Consider the following 16,862-nt stretch of genomic DNA (forward strand, 5'->3'; position numbering starts at 1 on the left):
GCCAAATTTTCCAACTACCAGTGATTCTTCTTTGTTTCCAACTTTTGCATTCCAGTCACCAGTGATAATTAACACATCCTGATTGCATGTTCAGTCAATTTCAGACTGCAGAAGTTGATAAAATTCTTCAATTTCCTCATCTTTGGCTTGGTGGTTGGTGCATATATTTGAATTTAGTGATATTAACAGGTCTTCCTTGTAGGCGTATGGATATTATCCTATCACTGACAGCATTGTACTTCAGGACAGATCTTTAAACATCCTTTTTGATGATGAATGCTGCGCCATTCCTCCTCAAGCTATCATTCCCAGCATAGTAGATAATATGATTGTCTGATTCAAAATGGCCAAAACCAGTCCACTTCAGCTCACTAATGCTGAGGATATCAATCTTTATGCGTTCCATTTCATTTTTGACAACTTCCAATTTGCCTAGATTCATACTTTGTACATTCCATGTTCTGATGATTAATGGATGTCTGCAGCTGTTTCTCCTCAATTTGAGTGGTGCCACATCAGCAAATGGAGGTCTCAAACGCTTTACTTTATCCATATGAGTAAGGCTGGGTTTACTCAGATGATGCAGCTCTTTCCCAGTCCTATTTTGAGAGCCTTCTAACCTAACCGGACTATTCATAAAGTTGTGCAGTAATATTTCAGACAGTGTTTCTTTGCTATTCATAAGGTTTTCCCTGTCCAATTATTTGAGAAATGGACAGCCTCTTCTTTCTTCCTAGTCTGTCTCAGTCTGTAAGCTCAGCTGATAACTGTGCACCATGTGCATCCCGCTGGGTTTGAAACACCGGTGGCTCAGCCTCAAAACTCACATCAACACGTCACCACGGTATGACAAACCAACAGACAAGTTTGTCTCCCTGTTGGAAACATGCAGGTCTTATATTTTACTCATATTACATTAGAGAACATATTAAAACCAAACCTAGATTGGCACAGAGTTGTCTATACAGTCTTTAGAAAATTTATTTCAATGAATAATAAAAGTAACCTTAATTAATCTTAACTGAGGAGCTCTGGTAGCATAGTGCCTAAGACACTTGACTGCTAACCAGAAGGCTGGCGGTTCAAACCCACCAGTCACTCCATGGAAGGAAGGTTGGGCAATCTACTTTCATAGTGATACCGCCTCGGAAACCCAAGGAAGGGTAGCTGTGAGTCGGGTCCGACTTGACAGCACATAACAACAACAACAATCTTAACTAATCATTATGTATATATCAATAGCTCCTTTGATCTGAGGCAGCTTTATAAATTTGATCCCCTAAATAGATGAAATACTCTTTTACTCTCATTGTCATTATAGATAATGTAGTGATAAATTGTAACCTAGTCCATGTGTGAATTAATTAATACAACTTCTAAATTGGTGCACTTTGTATTAATGAATTTTCTGTTCAGTCAGCTCCCAATAATCCACAAAGCAGAAATAATTTCTTTTCAGCTCTTGGATGAAGAATATTGTTTTTTTAAGAGGGAAATATACTTCTAATTAAAGAGCCCTGGTGGCGCAATGGTTAAGTGCTCAGCTACTAACTGAAAGGTTGGTAGTTCAAATTCATCCAGCAGCTCCACTGGAGAAAGATCGGGTGATCTGTTTTCATAATGATCATAGCCAAAAGTACCCTATGGGGCATTTCTGCTCTGATACATGGAGTTGCTGTGAGTTGGAATCCACTCAAAGGCACCCATCAATAACATATTCTAGTTAAATTTTGGATGGACTGATAACAGAATAAATTTCTAACTGTTAGAATTTAACTGAAGGTATAAATGATGTGTAAGTGACCTAGAAATATCTTTGTTGGCAAAGAGAAACCATATTGACATTAAAGATTTACTGCAGATAAAAGAAAAATCGACTAATGATTTTCTAAACTGCCTGCAGAGCCCTAGGCATGTAGCCGTATTTCAAACCATGTTCCTCCCTCCCCCTCTCAGCCACCACTTGTCCTTTCAGCCATAGTATCCCTTTCTCCAGAGAGGTGCCAGCCACTTTGTTCTGCTTTCTGTGTTGGGCTGTCACGTGAGCTTTTATTTGGAGAAAAGTTTCTGCCGCTAAGAGTTGATCATTTTTCCCCCTTTCCATTATTCTGAAGTTTGAAATTCAGGAATACCTTTGGGACTCCTATGATAAGTAAGTTTCTCAGACATTTCTCAGAACCATACACATTTAAGTTCCCACTTTCAAAAAGATAATAAAAAATATAATTTTATTTGTTTTTGTGTGTGGGTTTGTTATTTTTTCTTTAGTAGCTCACCTTTCTCTTTTTACCCAACTCTAGCTCATGATTTCCTTAAGCAAAAATTAAGATGTCCATATGCGATCTGTGTCTGGACTCCCAAATTGCACCATATATGTTGTAGAGCCTGGATTTTTAGGTATTTTTTAGATAATGATTTATATAAAAAAGCTGAATTGTGTAAGCTATTTCACTAAAATCAGTGCATTAAAAAATGGAATGCTTCTTAACCTTCATTTTGATACTTAACTAATTCAGATTCAATCTTACTCTGACATGTTTTCTCACATTGTTTATTATGGTTGAATGCCATCTGTAAGAATGAAGCATCTTGAAACAGATCATGAAAAATTATGATGACCCATGTAATACAGTGTTTGGGTTAGGAAAAGAGACTTTATACATGCCAGGAGTAGAGAATCCTACTGTACTGTAGACCACATGAAAGAATGAGTCTGATTGAAAGAAGCTGAAACTTTGCCTGCCATGTCAGGAATGAGCTAAAATTGTGGTTTATTCTTTGTATACAAATTTAAGTGAGAGTGGTTCTTTGTGTGTGAGATAAGGTAAACTGGGGATTATAATTGTAGGCATACCTTGGAGATACTGAGAATTTGGTTCCAGACCACCACAATAAAGCCAATATTGCAATAAGGCGAGTCACATGAATTTTTTGGTTTCCTAGTGAATATAAAAGTTATGCTTACACTATGCTGTAGTCTATTAAATGTGCAATAATAGCATAATGAAAAATTTTGAAGTACTGTGAGCATTACCAAGATGTGACACAGAGACATGAAATGAGTACATGTTGTTGGAAAAATGGTGCCAGTAGACTTGCTCCACACAGGGTTGCCACAAACCTTCAATTAAAAATAATAATACTAATACTGTATCTGTGAAGCACAATAAAATGAAGTGTAATAAAACAAGGCACACCTGTACTATACCATTTGAGAGAGGGAACTAAAAGAATCTGCTTTGGAAACCATTTTCATTAATAAGTGAATAGGTTTTTGTTTTTCAATTTTACTATGGTAAAATATATATAACAAAATTTTGCCATTTTAAAGTATAAAATTCACTGACATTAATTATGTTCACCATATTATACAACATTACCACTATCCATCTCCAAGTCTCCCATCATCCCAACAGAAACTCAGTACCCATCAAGCAACAACATTTGTACTTTTTAATTCTAAAAAATGTTGGCTTCTTAGTTTCTTAGTGCTGCTGTCACAGAACTACCACAAGTGAGTGGTTTTAATTAACAGAAATTTATTTCCTCACAGTTTCGGAAGCTATAAGTCCAAATTCAAGGCACTGGCACTATCTAGGGGAAGATTCTCTCTGCCTGGTCTGGGGGAAAATCCTTGTCTGCTTCTCTAACCTTCCATCCTTGGAGAGCCTGAGTTGTAGACTGATCTGCCTCCATCTTCTTCAGATAATGTTGGTCTCCCCCCTGTGTCTGCCTTCTTCTGTGCCTAATTTGCTCTTTATATCTCAAAAATAATTTATTTAAAGCACATGCTGCACTGATAATGGCCTCATTGATGTAACAAAGAAAACCCTATTCCCAAATGCAATTGTATCCACAGGTATAAGGGTTAGGATTTATACACCTATTTACGGGGAACACAATTCAATCCATAACATCTAATATCTTGGTTTCTTGATTTGTGTATAGGTTTCACTATCCTACCTGGAGATCGATGGAGTCTTGAGGTGGGACAAGTATATGTCATTACAGTCGAAGTATTTGATAAAAGCAGCACAAAGACCTATATTTCAGATGTGAGTCTCTCTTTTGTATTATTCTTGCCCCCTATATGGGTAACTCCTTGAGTGAGCTGTCTTTGTGGCTAGAAAATCTTCTTTTTGTTTCCAGATTTTACTTTCGGAAAGGCAAATTACTACTTTAGAAAAAAATTATTATCATTAAATCTGTTCTTGAGGAGTGCCAAAACAGAAAGTAAAAATATAATTCAGTCAGAATTATGGAAAGTAGTTGGTGAGAGCATGAGTGATCAAACTTTGGAAGGGAGACCGCTGTCCAGCAACTCTCACTTCAGAGATGCTCACCGTGACTTATAGTGATGAGAGTGTTGTTGTTGTTGTTGTTGTTGTTGTTATGTGCCGTCGAGTCGAATACGACTCATAGGGACCCCTCCTTGGGTTTCCGAGGCAGTATCACTACGGAAGTAGATTCCCCAAACTTCCTTCCGAGGAGTGGCTGGTGAGAGTAGTGAAGCACATTTCAGATGTGAAATGTCTTAATTCTCCAGGACTGTTTTTTTCCCTAAGAATTTTCAATCTATGGAATCACACAAATTACACTAAAATCTACATAAACTTTGCCTATTTCTATTCCTGGTTGCTTGCCACTAATTGATCTTTCTAAAGCTAGTACCATTTTAAAATTGCATCTTCCCAATTTACAGTGTCGGTGAGGAACAACAAAGATTTTGTTTTTATTTCCTTATTCCCTGAATGCATACCCAACTTTTCCTTCTCCTATATAATTTGTATATGTCTTTGGGGAAAAAAAAAAATCTCTTCAAGTTTGTGTTGCTGTTGGGCTGATTTTCAGAATCTCAGGATTACACATGAGTTTCCAAAAGAGTACTTTGAAGAACAACTAACAACAGTTAATGGATCTTACCATGTGATAAAAGCCCTGAAAGATGGTGTTGTGGTGATAAATGCATCCCTGACTTCCGTCATTTCCCAGGTAGGAATTAAAAGGTTCTTTGTATCCTAAAAACACTGACAAGACTTGGCTGGCTGTTGATTTATAACCACAGATATATGACATACACCTTTATCTTTCACAAAATGAAAAAGAAACTGATTGATTGATTGATCAGTAAATGATATACTCAGTAGTTTATGCCTTTCCAAATTCTGCTCTAATCTACATTGAATATAATTGTATTCATTCTATGCATATCATTTGGGATTCCATAAAAATGTTATTTCATATGCACATTTCCATGTGTCATCAGGTCCACACAGATTACCTTTTATTTAAACAACCAAAAAGTTAATATGCCAATTTATATAGCTATGCCTTGAACTTTGCATTTTTTCTAGTTTTTTTACTATTATAAATGGCATTAATGAGTGTCTTTGTATAATTTTTTTCCTTTTGGTTAATTTCCATGTGGTGTTATACCAGAAATGAAGTAAAAGATAATTAAAGGGGAGTCAGTAAGTAAAAGATAATTAATGAATCAGTTTCAGTGCCTCCAAAAAAAAAAAAAAAAATATATATATATATATATATATATATATTTGTAAGTATCTAATTTTTAAAAGCCTACCAAACTGCTTCCCTCTCCCAAACCTTTTTTTTTTTTTTTATGACCAGGTGAAATTTATTCCAGGTACATAAGATTAGTACAATATTAAAAATTCAAACAATGTAACCCACCATATCTACAGCATAAGGAAGAAAAATCATATCATATCAAGGTGCAGAAAGTCATTTGACAAAACTTAATGACCATTCATGATTAAAACTTTCAACAAGTTAAAAATTAGAAGGGAATTTCTTCAGCTTGATGAAGAGCAATTACAAAACTCATTGCTAATATCATATTTTTTTTTTATTGTGATTTGGGTGAAAGTGTACAGAGCAAATTCACTTTCCATACAGCAGTTCACACACACATTGTCTCATGACATTGACTACAATTTACCCCAATGCAACAGCTCCCCTCCCACTTCCTCCCGATAGTTACCTCTTCCCTGTGTCCATCCCCTCCATGCACTCCTGCCCCCTTCCTGAGCTGTCTCCCTGTGCATAAACAGCCCTCTTTCTCCCATAACGGTTCTCTCCAAGGAATATATCTACCTCGGGTAAACTCATATGCCTGTCTTTTGTTTGGCTGGAAGCCACAGGTATGCGTTCAATTCCAGACCTAAAGGTCAGCTAGGGGCCACAAATCTGCTTTTTTTTATTTTTCCCCTCCGATGACAAATTTGTTTCTGTTGAGTCAATTCAAACTCATAGCAACCCTATAGGACACAGTAGAATTGCTCTACAGGGTTTCCTAGTCTGTAATCTTTTTTTTTTTTTTAATACATTTTATTGAAATATAATTTATGTACAGTGAAATACACAAAACTAAAGTGACATAGGTCAATGCATTTTTTTTTTTCTGGTCTTCCTTCCCCTCCCCTTCCACCCCTGGTAACCAACAAACCAAATCTACTTTTTTCCTAGTTATTTAAGATAGGCTTCTAAGACTCATCCTTGACTTTACTTTCTCCCTCATATTTTACTTTCAGTACATTATTAAGTGCCAATATCAGTTCTCTTTCTAAATGGCTCTCAAATCCATTTGTTTCTTGCTATCTCCACTGCTGCCTTTCACCTAGACTTTCACAATAGCTTTCAAACTGGTCTTCTTATCCCAGTCTTGCCTCTGTTGTTGTTAGTTGCCTAAGAGTCCATTCCAACTCATGGCAACCCTATGGTGTGCAGAGTAGAACTGTCCTCTTTAGGAAACAGATTGCAGGCCTGTCTTCTGAGGCACTAATGGGTGGACTTGAACTCCAATCTTTTGGCTAACACTCAAGTGCTGAATGAGTCTTACCCCTAGCTAAAGTGATATTCCAAATACTACAAAAAGGATTATGTGTTTAAAACCTTTTGGTGGCTTCCTATTGATTTGCAGATAAAGTTTATACTTCATAACATAGTTATAGTAGCCCTGGTGATACATTGCTTAACTACTCAGCTGTTAACAGAAAGATTGGTGGTTCAAACCTACCCAGCAGCTCTGTAGGAGAAAGACTTGGCAGTCGGCTCTAATAAAGATTAGTCTAGGAAACCCTATGGAACAGTTTTACTCTGCCGCATGGGATCATTGTGAGTCAAAATCAACTCCACGGCACCTAACAACAACCTAAAACTCTCTGACAGATCGCAAACTGGTGGCCTGCAAACAATCTTGATTTGCAATCCTGCTTTTTATTTTGGCATGTAAATTTCTTTTAATTGGAAAATTTCAAATAAAACCCAAGATTTATGATCCTCTATAAAAGTCTGAAGATTTGACAACAATCAGCTCAAACTAATAGTGGCTGCCCCAGTTAGATACTTTTCATTTGTCTCTGGTTCCCACTACTCCCTGTTATTTTGTATACAGCTTAATAAACCAGTTTATGTTATCTGCCTGGTACTTTTAGGTACTGTATTTGAGTCTGCAAACCCAACTAAATGATTGGTCTCTGACATCTTCTCCAACCTCAGACCTTGTCACTCTCCCTCTCATGCTTCAGCCATGCTGAATTTTAAGTTTCTAGAAAGTGTTCTGTTCCTTTTTGCCCCTAGGTTTCACCTTTGTTTGTAAACAAATACTGCTCCTTTTATGCAGCACTTTCTCCCAATTCAGTGTACAAGTCCTAGCTTAAACATCACTTCCTCAGCCATGTTTTCCCCTTCCATATGTTCTCAAAGTGCCCTGTGCTTCCCACGTCATAATTTTAATCATACTTTAATGTTATCATTTGCTTCTTTCATTACATGGTAAAGTTTGAGAGTAAGGACTGGGTGTACCTTGTTCACAACTTTTTCACTAACATCTAACAAAGTGCCTAACATATAGTTAGTATAAATAAATATGTATTAAAATGAATGGTGTTTGGTATCAAGCATGGGTCTACACTTATTATTGAAATACAGTTTTTTGAAACAATATTTAATGCACTGTGATTTTTTTCGTTATCCATTGTTATATTCTGTCAGCTTGACCCTATTTCTGAAATCTCGCAAGCCCCCAAGTCACACTTTAAAAAAGTATTATGTTTTTAAATCTGAGCTCACATTCCTTTTAAGAGTATATTTTTGGTGTTCTTGCCTTAAGCCTTATGTTTGTTGTTGTTGTTATGTGCCATCAAGTTGGACCCGACTCATAGCGACCCCTCCTTGGGTTTCCGAGGCAGTATCACTAGGGAAGTAGATTGCCCAACCTTCCTTCTGAGGAGTGGCTGGTGGGTTTGAACCACCAGCCTTTTGGTTAGCAGTCAAGTGCCTTAGGCACTATGCTACCAGAGCTCCTTGTGTTTATCAATTTTAAATTTGTCCTGCAGATTTTAATTGATATCGACTATACTCTGAATTCAGTGAGATTAGAGACACATCTTGATTATTCCTTGTTTCTTTGCTACCTAGGTAGAGAGTTAGACAATAATTCATTGTTATTCTCTGTTTGGGGATAAAAAGGGTATTATGTATTAACTAAAATTTGGAACCCTGTTTGTGTCCATTCCAAAGAAAAGTGATCCAACAGAAAGCGGAAATTATCAAACAATGTAATTAACATCATACACAAGTAAAATTTTCCTGAAAATGATTAAAAAACAGTTGCAGCAGTATATGGACAAGGAACTGCCAGAAATTCAAGCCTGATTCAGAAGAGGAATGTGGAATGAGGGGTATCATTGCTGATGTCAGAAAGATATTGTCTGAAAGCAGAGAATACCAAAAAGATGTTTATCTGTATTTTGTTGACTTTGCAAAGGCACTCAACTATGTGGATCATAACAAATCATGGATAACATTGCAAAGAATGAAAATTCCAGAATACTTAATTGTATTCATGAAAAACCTGTACATACAGCAAGAGGTAGTCCTTTGAACAGAACAAGGGGATACTGCATGGTTTAAAATCAGGAAAGGTGTGCATCAGGGTTGTACCTTTTCATCATACTTATTCAATCTGTATGCTGAGTATATAATCCAAGAAACTGGACTATATGAACAACTCGGTATCAGGATTAGAGGAAGACTTATTAACAACCTGCAATATGCAGATGACCCAACCTTGCTTGGAGAAGGATGTGGATGGAGTAAAGCTTTCAAAATCTTCATTTGTTGATGGAGCACAACTCAGAATGGGGAGAAACAGCTCCAAGCATCCATTAGTATTCAGAATGTGGGATGTACAAAGTATGAATCTAGGAAAATTGGAAATTGTCAAAAATGAAATGGAATGCATAAAGATCAATATCCTAGGCATTAGTTAGCTGAAACGGATTGGTATTGGCCATTTTGAAACAGACAATCATATGATCTGCTATGCTGGGAATGACAAATTGAAGAGGAATGGCATTGCATTCATTGTCAAAAAGAACATTTCAAGATCTGTCCTGAAGTACAGTGCTGTCAGTGATAGGATAATAACCATACACCTATAAGGAAGACCAGTTAATAATACTATTATTCAAATTTATGCACCAACCACTAATTCCAAAGATGAAGAAATTGAAAATTTTTACCAATTTTCCCAGCCTGAAATCAACTGAACATGCAGTCAAGATGTATTGGTAATTACTGGTGATTGGAATGTAAAAGTTGGAAACAAACACAAAGCATTGGCAGTTGGAAAATATGGTCTTGGTACTAGAAATGATGCCAGAAATCACATGACAGAATTTTGCAAGACCAAGGACTTATTCATTGCAAATGCCTTTTTTTTTTTTTTTTAATCAACTTGAGCAGCAAATGTACATGTGGACCTCACCATGGAAGACACTGGAACCAAATCACGTACATCTGTGGAAAGGAGCAAGGGAGAAGCTCAGTATCATCAGTCAAATCAAGGCCAGGAGCTAACTGTGGAACAAACCATCAATTACTCATATGCAAGTTCAAGATAAAGCTGAAGAAAATTGAAACAAGTCAATGAGAGCCAAAATGTGACCTTGATTATATCCCACCTGGTAGAGACTATCTGCAGAATAGATTTGGTGCACTGAATACAAATAACCGAAGACCAGATGAGTTGTGGGATAACATCAAGAACATCATATGCAAAAGGTGATTAAAAAGACAGCAAAGGAAGAAAAGACCAAAATGGACATCAGAAGAGACTCTGAAACTTGCTCTTGAATGAAGAATAGCTAAAGCAAATGGAAGAGATGATTAAATAAAAAAGCTGAACAGAAAATTTCAAAGGGTGGCTTGAGAAAACAAAGTAAAGTATTATAATGAAATGTCAAAGACCTGGAATTAGAAAACCAAAAGGTAAGAACATGCTCAGTGTTTCTCAAGCTGAGAGAACTGAAAAAAAAATTCAAGCTTTGAATTGTAATATTGAAGGATTCTAATGGCAAAATAGTGAATGATGCAAGAAACATCAAAAGAAGAGAGAAGGAAAACAGAGTCACTGTAACAAAAAGAATTGCTTGACATTCCACCATTTCAGCAAGTAGGATCAGGAATCAGCAGTACTGAAGAAACAAGTACAAGTTGCACTGAAGGAATTGGTGAAAAACAAGGCAGAATACTCATTGAGATGTTTCAACAAATGGATGCAGTACTGGAAGCACTTACTCATTTATGCTAAGAAATTTGGAAGACAGCAATTTGGCCAACCAGCTGGAAGAGATTCATATTTGTGCCCATTCCAAAGAAAGGTGATCCAACAGAATGCAGAAATTATCAAACAATATCATTGATATCACATGCAGTAAAATTTTGCTGAAGATAGTTTAAAAAAAAATGGTTACAGAAGTAAATTGACAGGGAACTCCCAGAAATTTAAGATGGATTCAGAAGAGGATATGGAATGAGGGATGTCATTGCTGATGCTAGATAAATCTTGGCTGAAAGCAAAGAATACCAGAAAAATATTTACCTGTGTTTTATTGACTATGCAAAGGCATCTGACTCTGTGGATTATAACAAATTATAGACAACATTCTGAAGAATGGGAATTCCAGAACACTTAATTGTTCTCTTGAGGAACCTGTACATAGAGGCTGTCATTCGAACAGAATAAGGGGATACGACATGGTTTAAAATCAGGAAGGGTATGCACCAGGGTTGTGTCCTTTTACCATACTTATTAAATCTGTATTCTGAGCAAATAATCTGAGAAGCTGGGCTATATGAAGAAGAACGTGGCATCAGGATTGGAGAAAGGCTTATTAACAACCTGCAATATCCAGATGACACAACTTTCCTTGCTGAAAGTGAAGATGACTTGAAGCATTTACTGATGAAGATCAAAGATTACAGTCTTCAGTATAGATTACACCTCAACATAAAGAAAACAAAAATCCTCACATGCGGTCCAATAAGCAACATTGCAATAAATGGAGAAAAGATCGAAGTTGTCAAAGATTTTATTTTACTTAGATGCACAATCAACACCCATGGGAGCAGCAGTCAAGAAATCAGATGTCATATTGCACTGGGCAAATCTGCTGCAAGTGACCTATTTAAAGTGTTAAAGACCAAAGATGTCACTTTGAAGATTAAGGTGCACCTAACCCAAACTATGGTATTTTCAATTGCCTCATATCCATGTGAAAGCTGGACAATGAATAAGGAAGACAGAAGAATTGATGCCTTTGAATTGTGGTGTTGGTAAAGAATACTGAAAATACCATGGACTTCCAGAAGAAACAACTCCATCTTGGAAGAAGTGAAGTCAGAATGGTCCTTAGAAATGGGCTTCATCAGACTTCATCTCACTTACTTTGGTCATTTTGTGAGAAAGGAGCACTCCCTGGAGAAGAATATCATGCTTGGTAAAGTAGAGGGTCAGTGAAAAAGAGGAAGACCCTTAACAAGATGGATTGACACAGTGGTAGCAACGATTGTGAGGAGGCCCAGAACTGGGCATTGTTTCCTTCTATTTTATATAGGGTCTCCATGAGTCAGAGCTGACTTGATGGCACCTAGCAATAACAACCCTAATCTGCTTTTTCATCCTTAATTTGTTGTTGTTGTTGTTATTTGCTGTCGAGTCGGCCCCAACTCATAGCGACCCCTCCTTGGGTTTCCAAGGCAGTATCACTACGGAAGTAGGATTGCCCAACCTTCCTTCCAAGGAGTGGCTGGTGGGTTTGAACCACCAGCCTTCTGGTTAGCAGTCAAGTGCCTTAGGCACTATGCTACCAGAGCTCCATTCATCCTTAATAGCATTTGTATTATTTTGAAGCCACAAGTATAATTATTTAAGCCTATGTGTAAATGCTGGATTTCAGTCATTTTATAACACAGCTACTTAACCTGGAATTATTTATTTTGATGCGTACTTTGGTTGGTCAGAATTCTTTCAGATTTTTTTTTGAAAGGGTGTACTTTCAGAGTCTTCATATAGCTGAAAGTATCTTTCTGTATTTTTTAAAATAAGTGACACTTTGGCTGGGTATAGAATTCTTGGATCATAGCTCTTTTTCACTGAAACTGTTTGGACTTTGCTTCATTGTGTTCTGATCATACAGAGAAGTCAAAAGCTAGCCTGATTCTCCTACTTTTTTAGGTAGGGGGAATTTTATTTTACACAAAGGTCAGATTCTAAAATTAGTTTAAAAGGTAAATATTAGTAATGGTGGCACCACATGAAAAATGTCATCAGTGTCCCTGAGCTGTCAGTGTGGAGGTTGTTATGTTGGTGAATGTCTTGTGTATGTTTTTACCACGATGGAAAAAAAAAAAAAAAAAGGTAAATATTTAGTGGTAGTCAAGCTGGTTCTTGAAAATTCCTTTAATAAAAAACAGAAATTTCTCCTAACATGTGATATATGTCATTTACCCTTTGTATGACTTTATCTCTCACAGTTCATTGAACCAACATTTTTCTATAGCCCACAATTAATTTCTTAGTTTCTTTCTCAAGGATGTGCTTGAATTCCTCACCACATATTTGCCTAGGTTCTGGACTAAAGGTTTTATTTGTTAATGATCGGGGAACTCTTTAGATCATTCACATATTCTTTCCATATATTTTCCCAACATCATCAGCTGCTGTGAGTTTGATTTTATTCCTTACCTAGATTAGAATACACACTTATTGAATGGAATAGTTTATGTATCTTTGCTTCTCTTATTCTTCCCTTTCATATTTCCCTTCTTCCAGATATAGTCAGACACACCCAAGTTAAATACATAATTGATGTGGCTCCACCATGACCTGTGCTTTTTCTCCCAGAATGCTTATAGGATTTTTACTTTGACATTCAAAATTTTTACCAAGTTATGACTCAAAAACATGTCTTCTTATTGATTTTTTCAGTGTCTAGGTGCCTAACTTATAAAGGAAAAACTACAGTTATATTTAATTAGTTAATTTTGGTTGCTACATGATAAATTTCTTCCTAAAACAATAGGAGATTTATCTCACATAACAGGAAGTCTAAAAATATGATTATTCTGTTGTTGTTAGGTGCTGTCGAGTCAGCTCTGACTCATAGTGACCCTATGTACAACAGAACAAAACACTGCCCAGTCCTGTGCTAGCCTCACAGTCCTTACTATACCTGAGCCCATCATTGTAGCTACTGTGTCAATCCATCTTGTTGAGGGCCTTCCCCTTCTTTGCTGACCTTCTACTTTACCAAGCATGATATCCTTCTCCAGGGAGTGGTCCTTTTTGACAATATGACCAAAGTAGGTGAGATGGAGCCTGTCCATTCTCGCTTCCAAGGACCATTTTGGCTGCACTTCTTCCAAGACAGATTTATTAGTTCTTTTGGCAGTCCATGGTAGGTTCAGTATTCTTCTCCAGCACCACAACTACAAAAGCACCAATTCTTCTTGGGTCTTCCTTATTCATTGTCCAGCTCTCACATGCATATGAGGCTATTGAAAATACCGTGGCTCTAGAAGGAAAAAAGAAGATACCATGGCTTGGGTTAGATTCACCTTAGTCTTCAAGGAGACATTTTTACTCCTCTACACTTTAAAGAGGTCTTTTGCAGAAGGTTTGCCCAGTGAATACATCATATTATGTCAAGACTGCTGCTTCCATTGATGTTGACTGTGGAACTAAGTAATATGACATCTTTAACAACTTCAATCTTTTCTTCATTTATTGTGATGCTACTTATTGGTCCAGTTATGAGGATTTTCATCTTCTTTATGTTGTTATGTAATCCATACTGCAGACTAAAGTCTTTAATCTTCATCAGTAAGTGCTTCAAGTCACCCTCACTTTCAGCAAGCAAAGTTGTGTTGTCTGCATATTGCAGGTTGTTAATGAGTCTTCCTCCAATGATGCCACGCTCTTTTTCATATAGTCCACCTTCTTGGATTATTTGTTCAGCATACAGATTGAATAAGTATGGTGAAAGGATACAACCCTGACACACTGATTTTAAACCATGTAGTATTCCCTTGCTCTGTTCAAACGACAGCCTCCTGGTCTATGTACAGGTTCCTGATGAGCACAATCAAATGTTCTGGAATTCCCATTCTTCTCAATGTTATTCATAATTTGTTATAATTCACACAATCGAATGCTTTTGCATAGTCAATAAAACACAAGTAAACATCTTTCTGGTATTCTTTGCTTTCAGCCAAGATCCATCTGACATCAGCAATGATATCTCTCATTCCATGTCCTCTTCTGAATCCAGCTTGCAGTTCTGGAAGTTCTCTGTCAATATACTTCTGCAACCATTTTAGAATTATCTTCAGCAAGATTTTACTTGCATGTGATATTAATTGTGTTGTTCGATAATTTCCATGTTCTGTGAGATCACCTTTCTTTGGAATGGGTACAAATATCAATCTCTTCCAGTCAGTAGGCCAGGTAGCTGTCTTCTAAATTTCTTGGCATAGAAAAGTTGGTGCCTCCAGTGTGGCATCCCTTTGTTGAAACATCTCAATGGGTATTCCGTCAATTCCTGGAGGCTTGTTTTTTTCCCAATTCCTTCAGTGCAGGTTTGACTTCTTCCTTCAATACCATTGGTTCTTGATCATATGCCACAACCATTTTAGAATTATCTCCAGGAAGATTTTCCTTGCATGTGATATTAATTGTATTGTTTGATAACTTCCATGTTCTGTGGGATCACCTTTCTTTGGAATGGGTACAAATATCAATCTCTTCCAGTCAGTAGGCCAGGTAGCTGTCTTCCAAATTTCTTGGCATAGAAAAGTTGGTGCCTCCAGTGTGGCATCCCTTTGTGGAAACATCTTGATGGGTATTCTGTCAATTCCTGGAGGCTTGTTTTTTGCCAGTTCCTTCAGTGCATCTTTGACGTCTTCCTTCAATACCATCAGTTCTTCATCATATGCCATCCCCTGAAATGGATGAATATTGACCAATTCTTTTTGGTACAGTGACTCTGGGTATTCCTTCCATCTTCTTTTGATGTTTCCTGCATCATTCAGTATTTTGCCCATGGAATCTTTCAGTATTGCAAATCAAGAGTTGAATTTTTTCCTCAGTTCTTTCAGCTTGAGAAATATCAAGCATGTTCTTCCCTTTTGGTTTTCTAACTCTAGGTCTTTGCACCTTTCATTATAATTGACTTTGTCTTCTTGAGCTGCTCTTTGAAATCTTCTGTTCAGCTCTTTTATCTTGTGATTTCTTCCATTTGCTTTAGCTATTCTGCATTCAAGGGCAAGTTTCAGAGTCTCTTCTGACACCCATTTTGGTCTTTTCTTCCTTTCCTGTCTTTTTAATTAACTTTTTCTTCCTTCATGGGTGATTTTCTTGATGTCATCTCACAAGTCCTCTGGTTTTCGGTCACTGTGTTGAGTGCATCAAATCTGTTCTTTAGATGGTCTCTAAATTCAGGAGGGATATAATTAAGGTCATATTTTGGCTCTTGTGGACTTGTTTTAACTGTCTTCAACTTCAACTTGAACTTGCATGTGAGCAACTGATGATCTGTTCCACAGTCAGCTCCTGGCCTTGTTTTGGCTGAAGATATTGAGCTTCTCTATCGCCTCTTGACACAGATACAGTCAGTCTGATCCTAGTGTACTCCATCTGGTGAAGTCCATGAGTATAGTCAACATTTGTGTTGTTGAAAAATGTATTCGCAATGAATAAGTCATTGGTCTTGCAAAATTCTGTCCTGCAATCTCCAGTGTTATTTCTATCACCTAGGCTATATTTTCCAACTGCCAATGATTCTTCTTTGTTTCCACCTTTTGCATTCTGATCAGTGACAATCAACACATCTTGATTGCACATTTGGTCAGTTTCAGACTGCAAAAGTTGGTAAAAATCTTCAATTTCCTTGTCTTTGGCTTTGGTTGTTGGAGTGTAAATTTTAATAATAGTAGTATTCACTGGTTTTTCTTGTAAGCATGTGGATATTATCCTATCACTTACAGCATTGTACTTCAGGATAGATCTTGAAAGATTCTTTGTGACAATTAGTGCCACATCATTTCTCTTCAGTTTGCCATTCCCGGCATACTAGATCATATACAAATCATCTAACCATAGTTATCTGATTCAAAATGGCAAAAATCAGTCCATTTCAGTTCACTGATACCTAGGATATAGATCTTTATGCATTCCATTTTATTTTTGACAACTTCCAATTTTCCTAGATTCATATTTCATACATTCCATGTTCCAGTTATTAATGGATGTTTGCAGCTGTTTCTTCCCATTTTGAATCATGCCACATCAGCAAATTGAGGTCTCAAAAGCTTTACTTCATCCACATGATTAAGGTTGGCTTTACTCTGAGGAGGCAGCTCTTTCCCAATGTGATAGTTGGAGCTGTGTGTCAACTTGGCTGGACCCCAGTTCTGTGTGGTTGTTCCCATGATGGGATCGGATGACTGTGTTCTGAGTGGCCAATCTGCCCAAGGGGAGTTTCCCTAGGGGTGTG

At 37.0% G+C, this 16,862-nt stretch overlaps 1 protein-coding gene across 1 annotated transcript in view; it reads left to right on the forward strand.

Annotated features, from left to right (window-relative positions):
- The window catches only part of NUP210L (nucleoporin 210 like), a 289,674-nt gene that overhangs the window by 98,973 nt on the left and 173,839 nt on the right, over positions 1 to 16,862 (forward strand). Inside the window, exons 8-10 of the mRNA XM_007948554.2 lie at positions 2,329 to 2,397; positions 3,949 to 4,055; positions 4,852 to 4,992. Of these exons, the coding sequence (XP_007946745.1) occupies positions 2,329 to 2,397; positions 3,949 to 4,055; positions 4,852 to 4,992 (317 nt within the window). The remainder of the gene's footprint in view (positions 1 to 2,328; positions 2,398 to 3,948; positions 4,056 to 4,851; positions 4,993 to 16,862) is intronic.

The sequence above is a fragment of the Orycteropus afer genome, unplaced genomic scaffold (genome assembly GCF_000298275.1).
Source record: "Orycteropus afer afer isolate SDZICR_OR568_19922 unplaced genomic scaffold, OryAfe1.0 scaffold00217, whole genome shotgun sequence".
NCBI classification, from domain to species: domain Eukaryota; kingdom Metazoa; phylum Chordata; class Mammalia; order Tubulidentata; family Orycteropodidae; genus Orycteropus; species Orycteropus afer.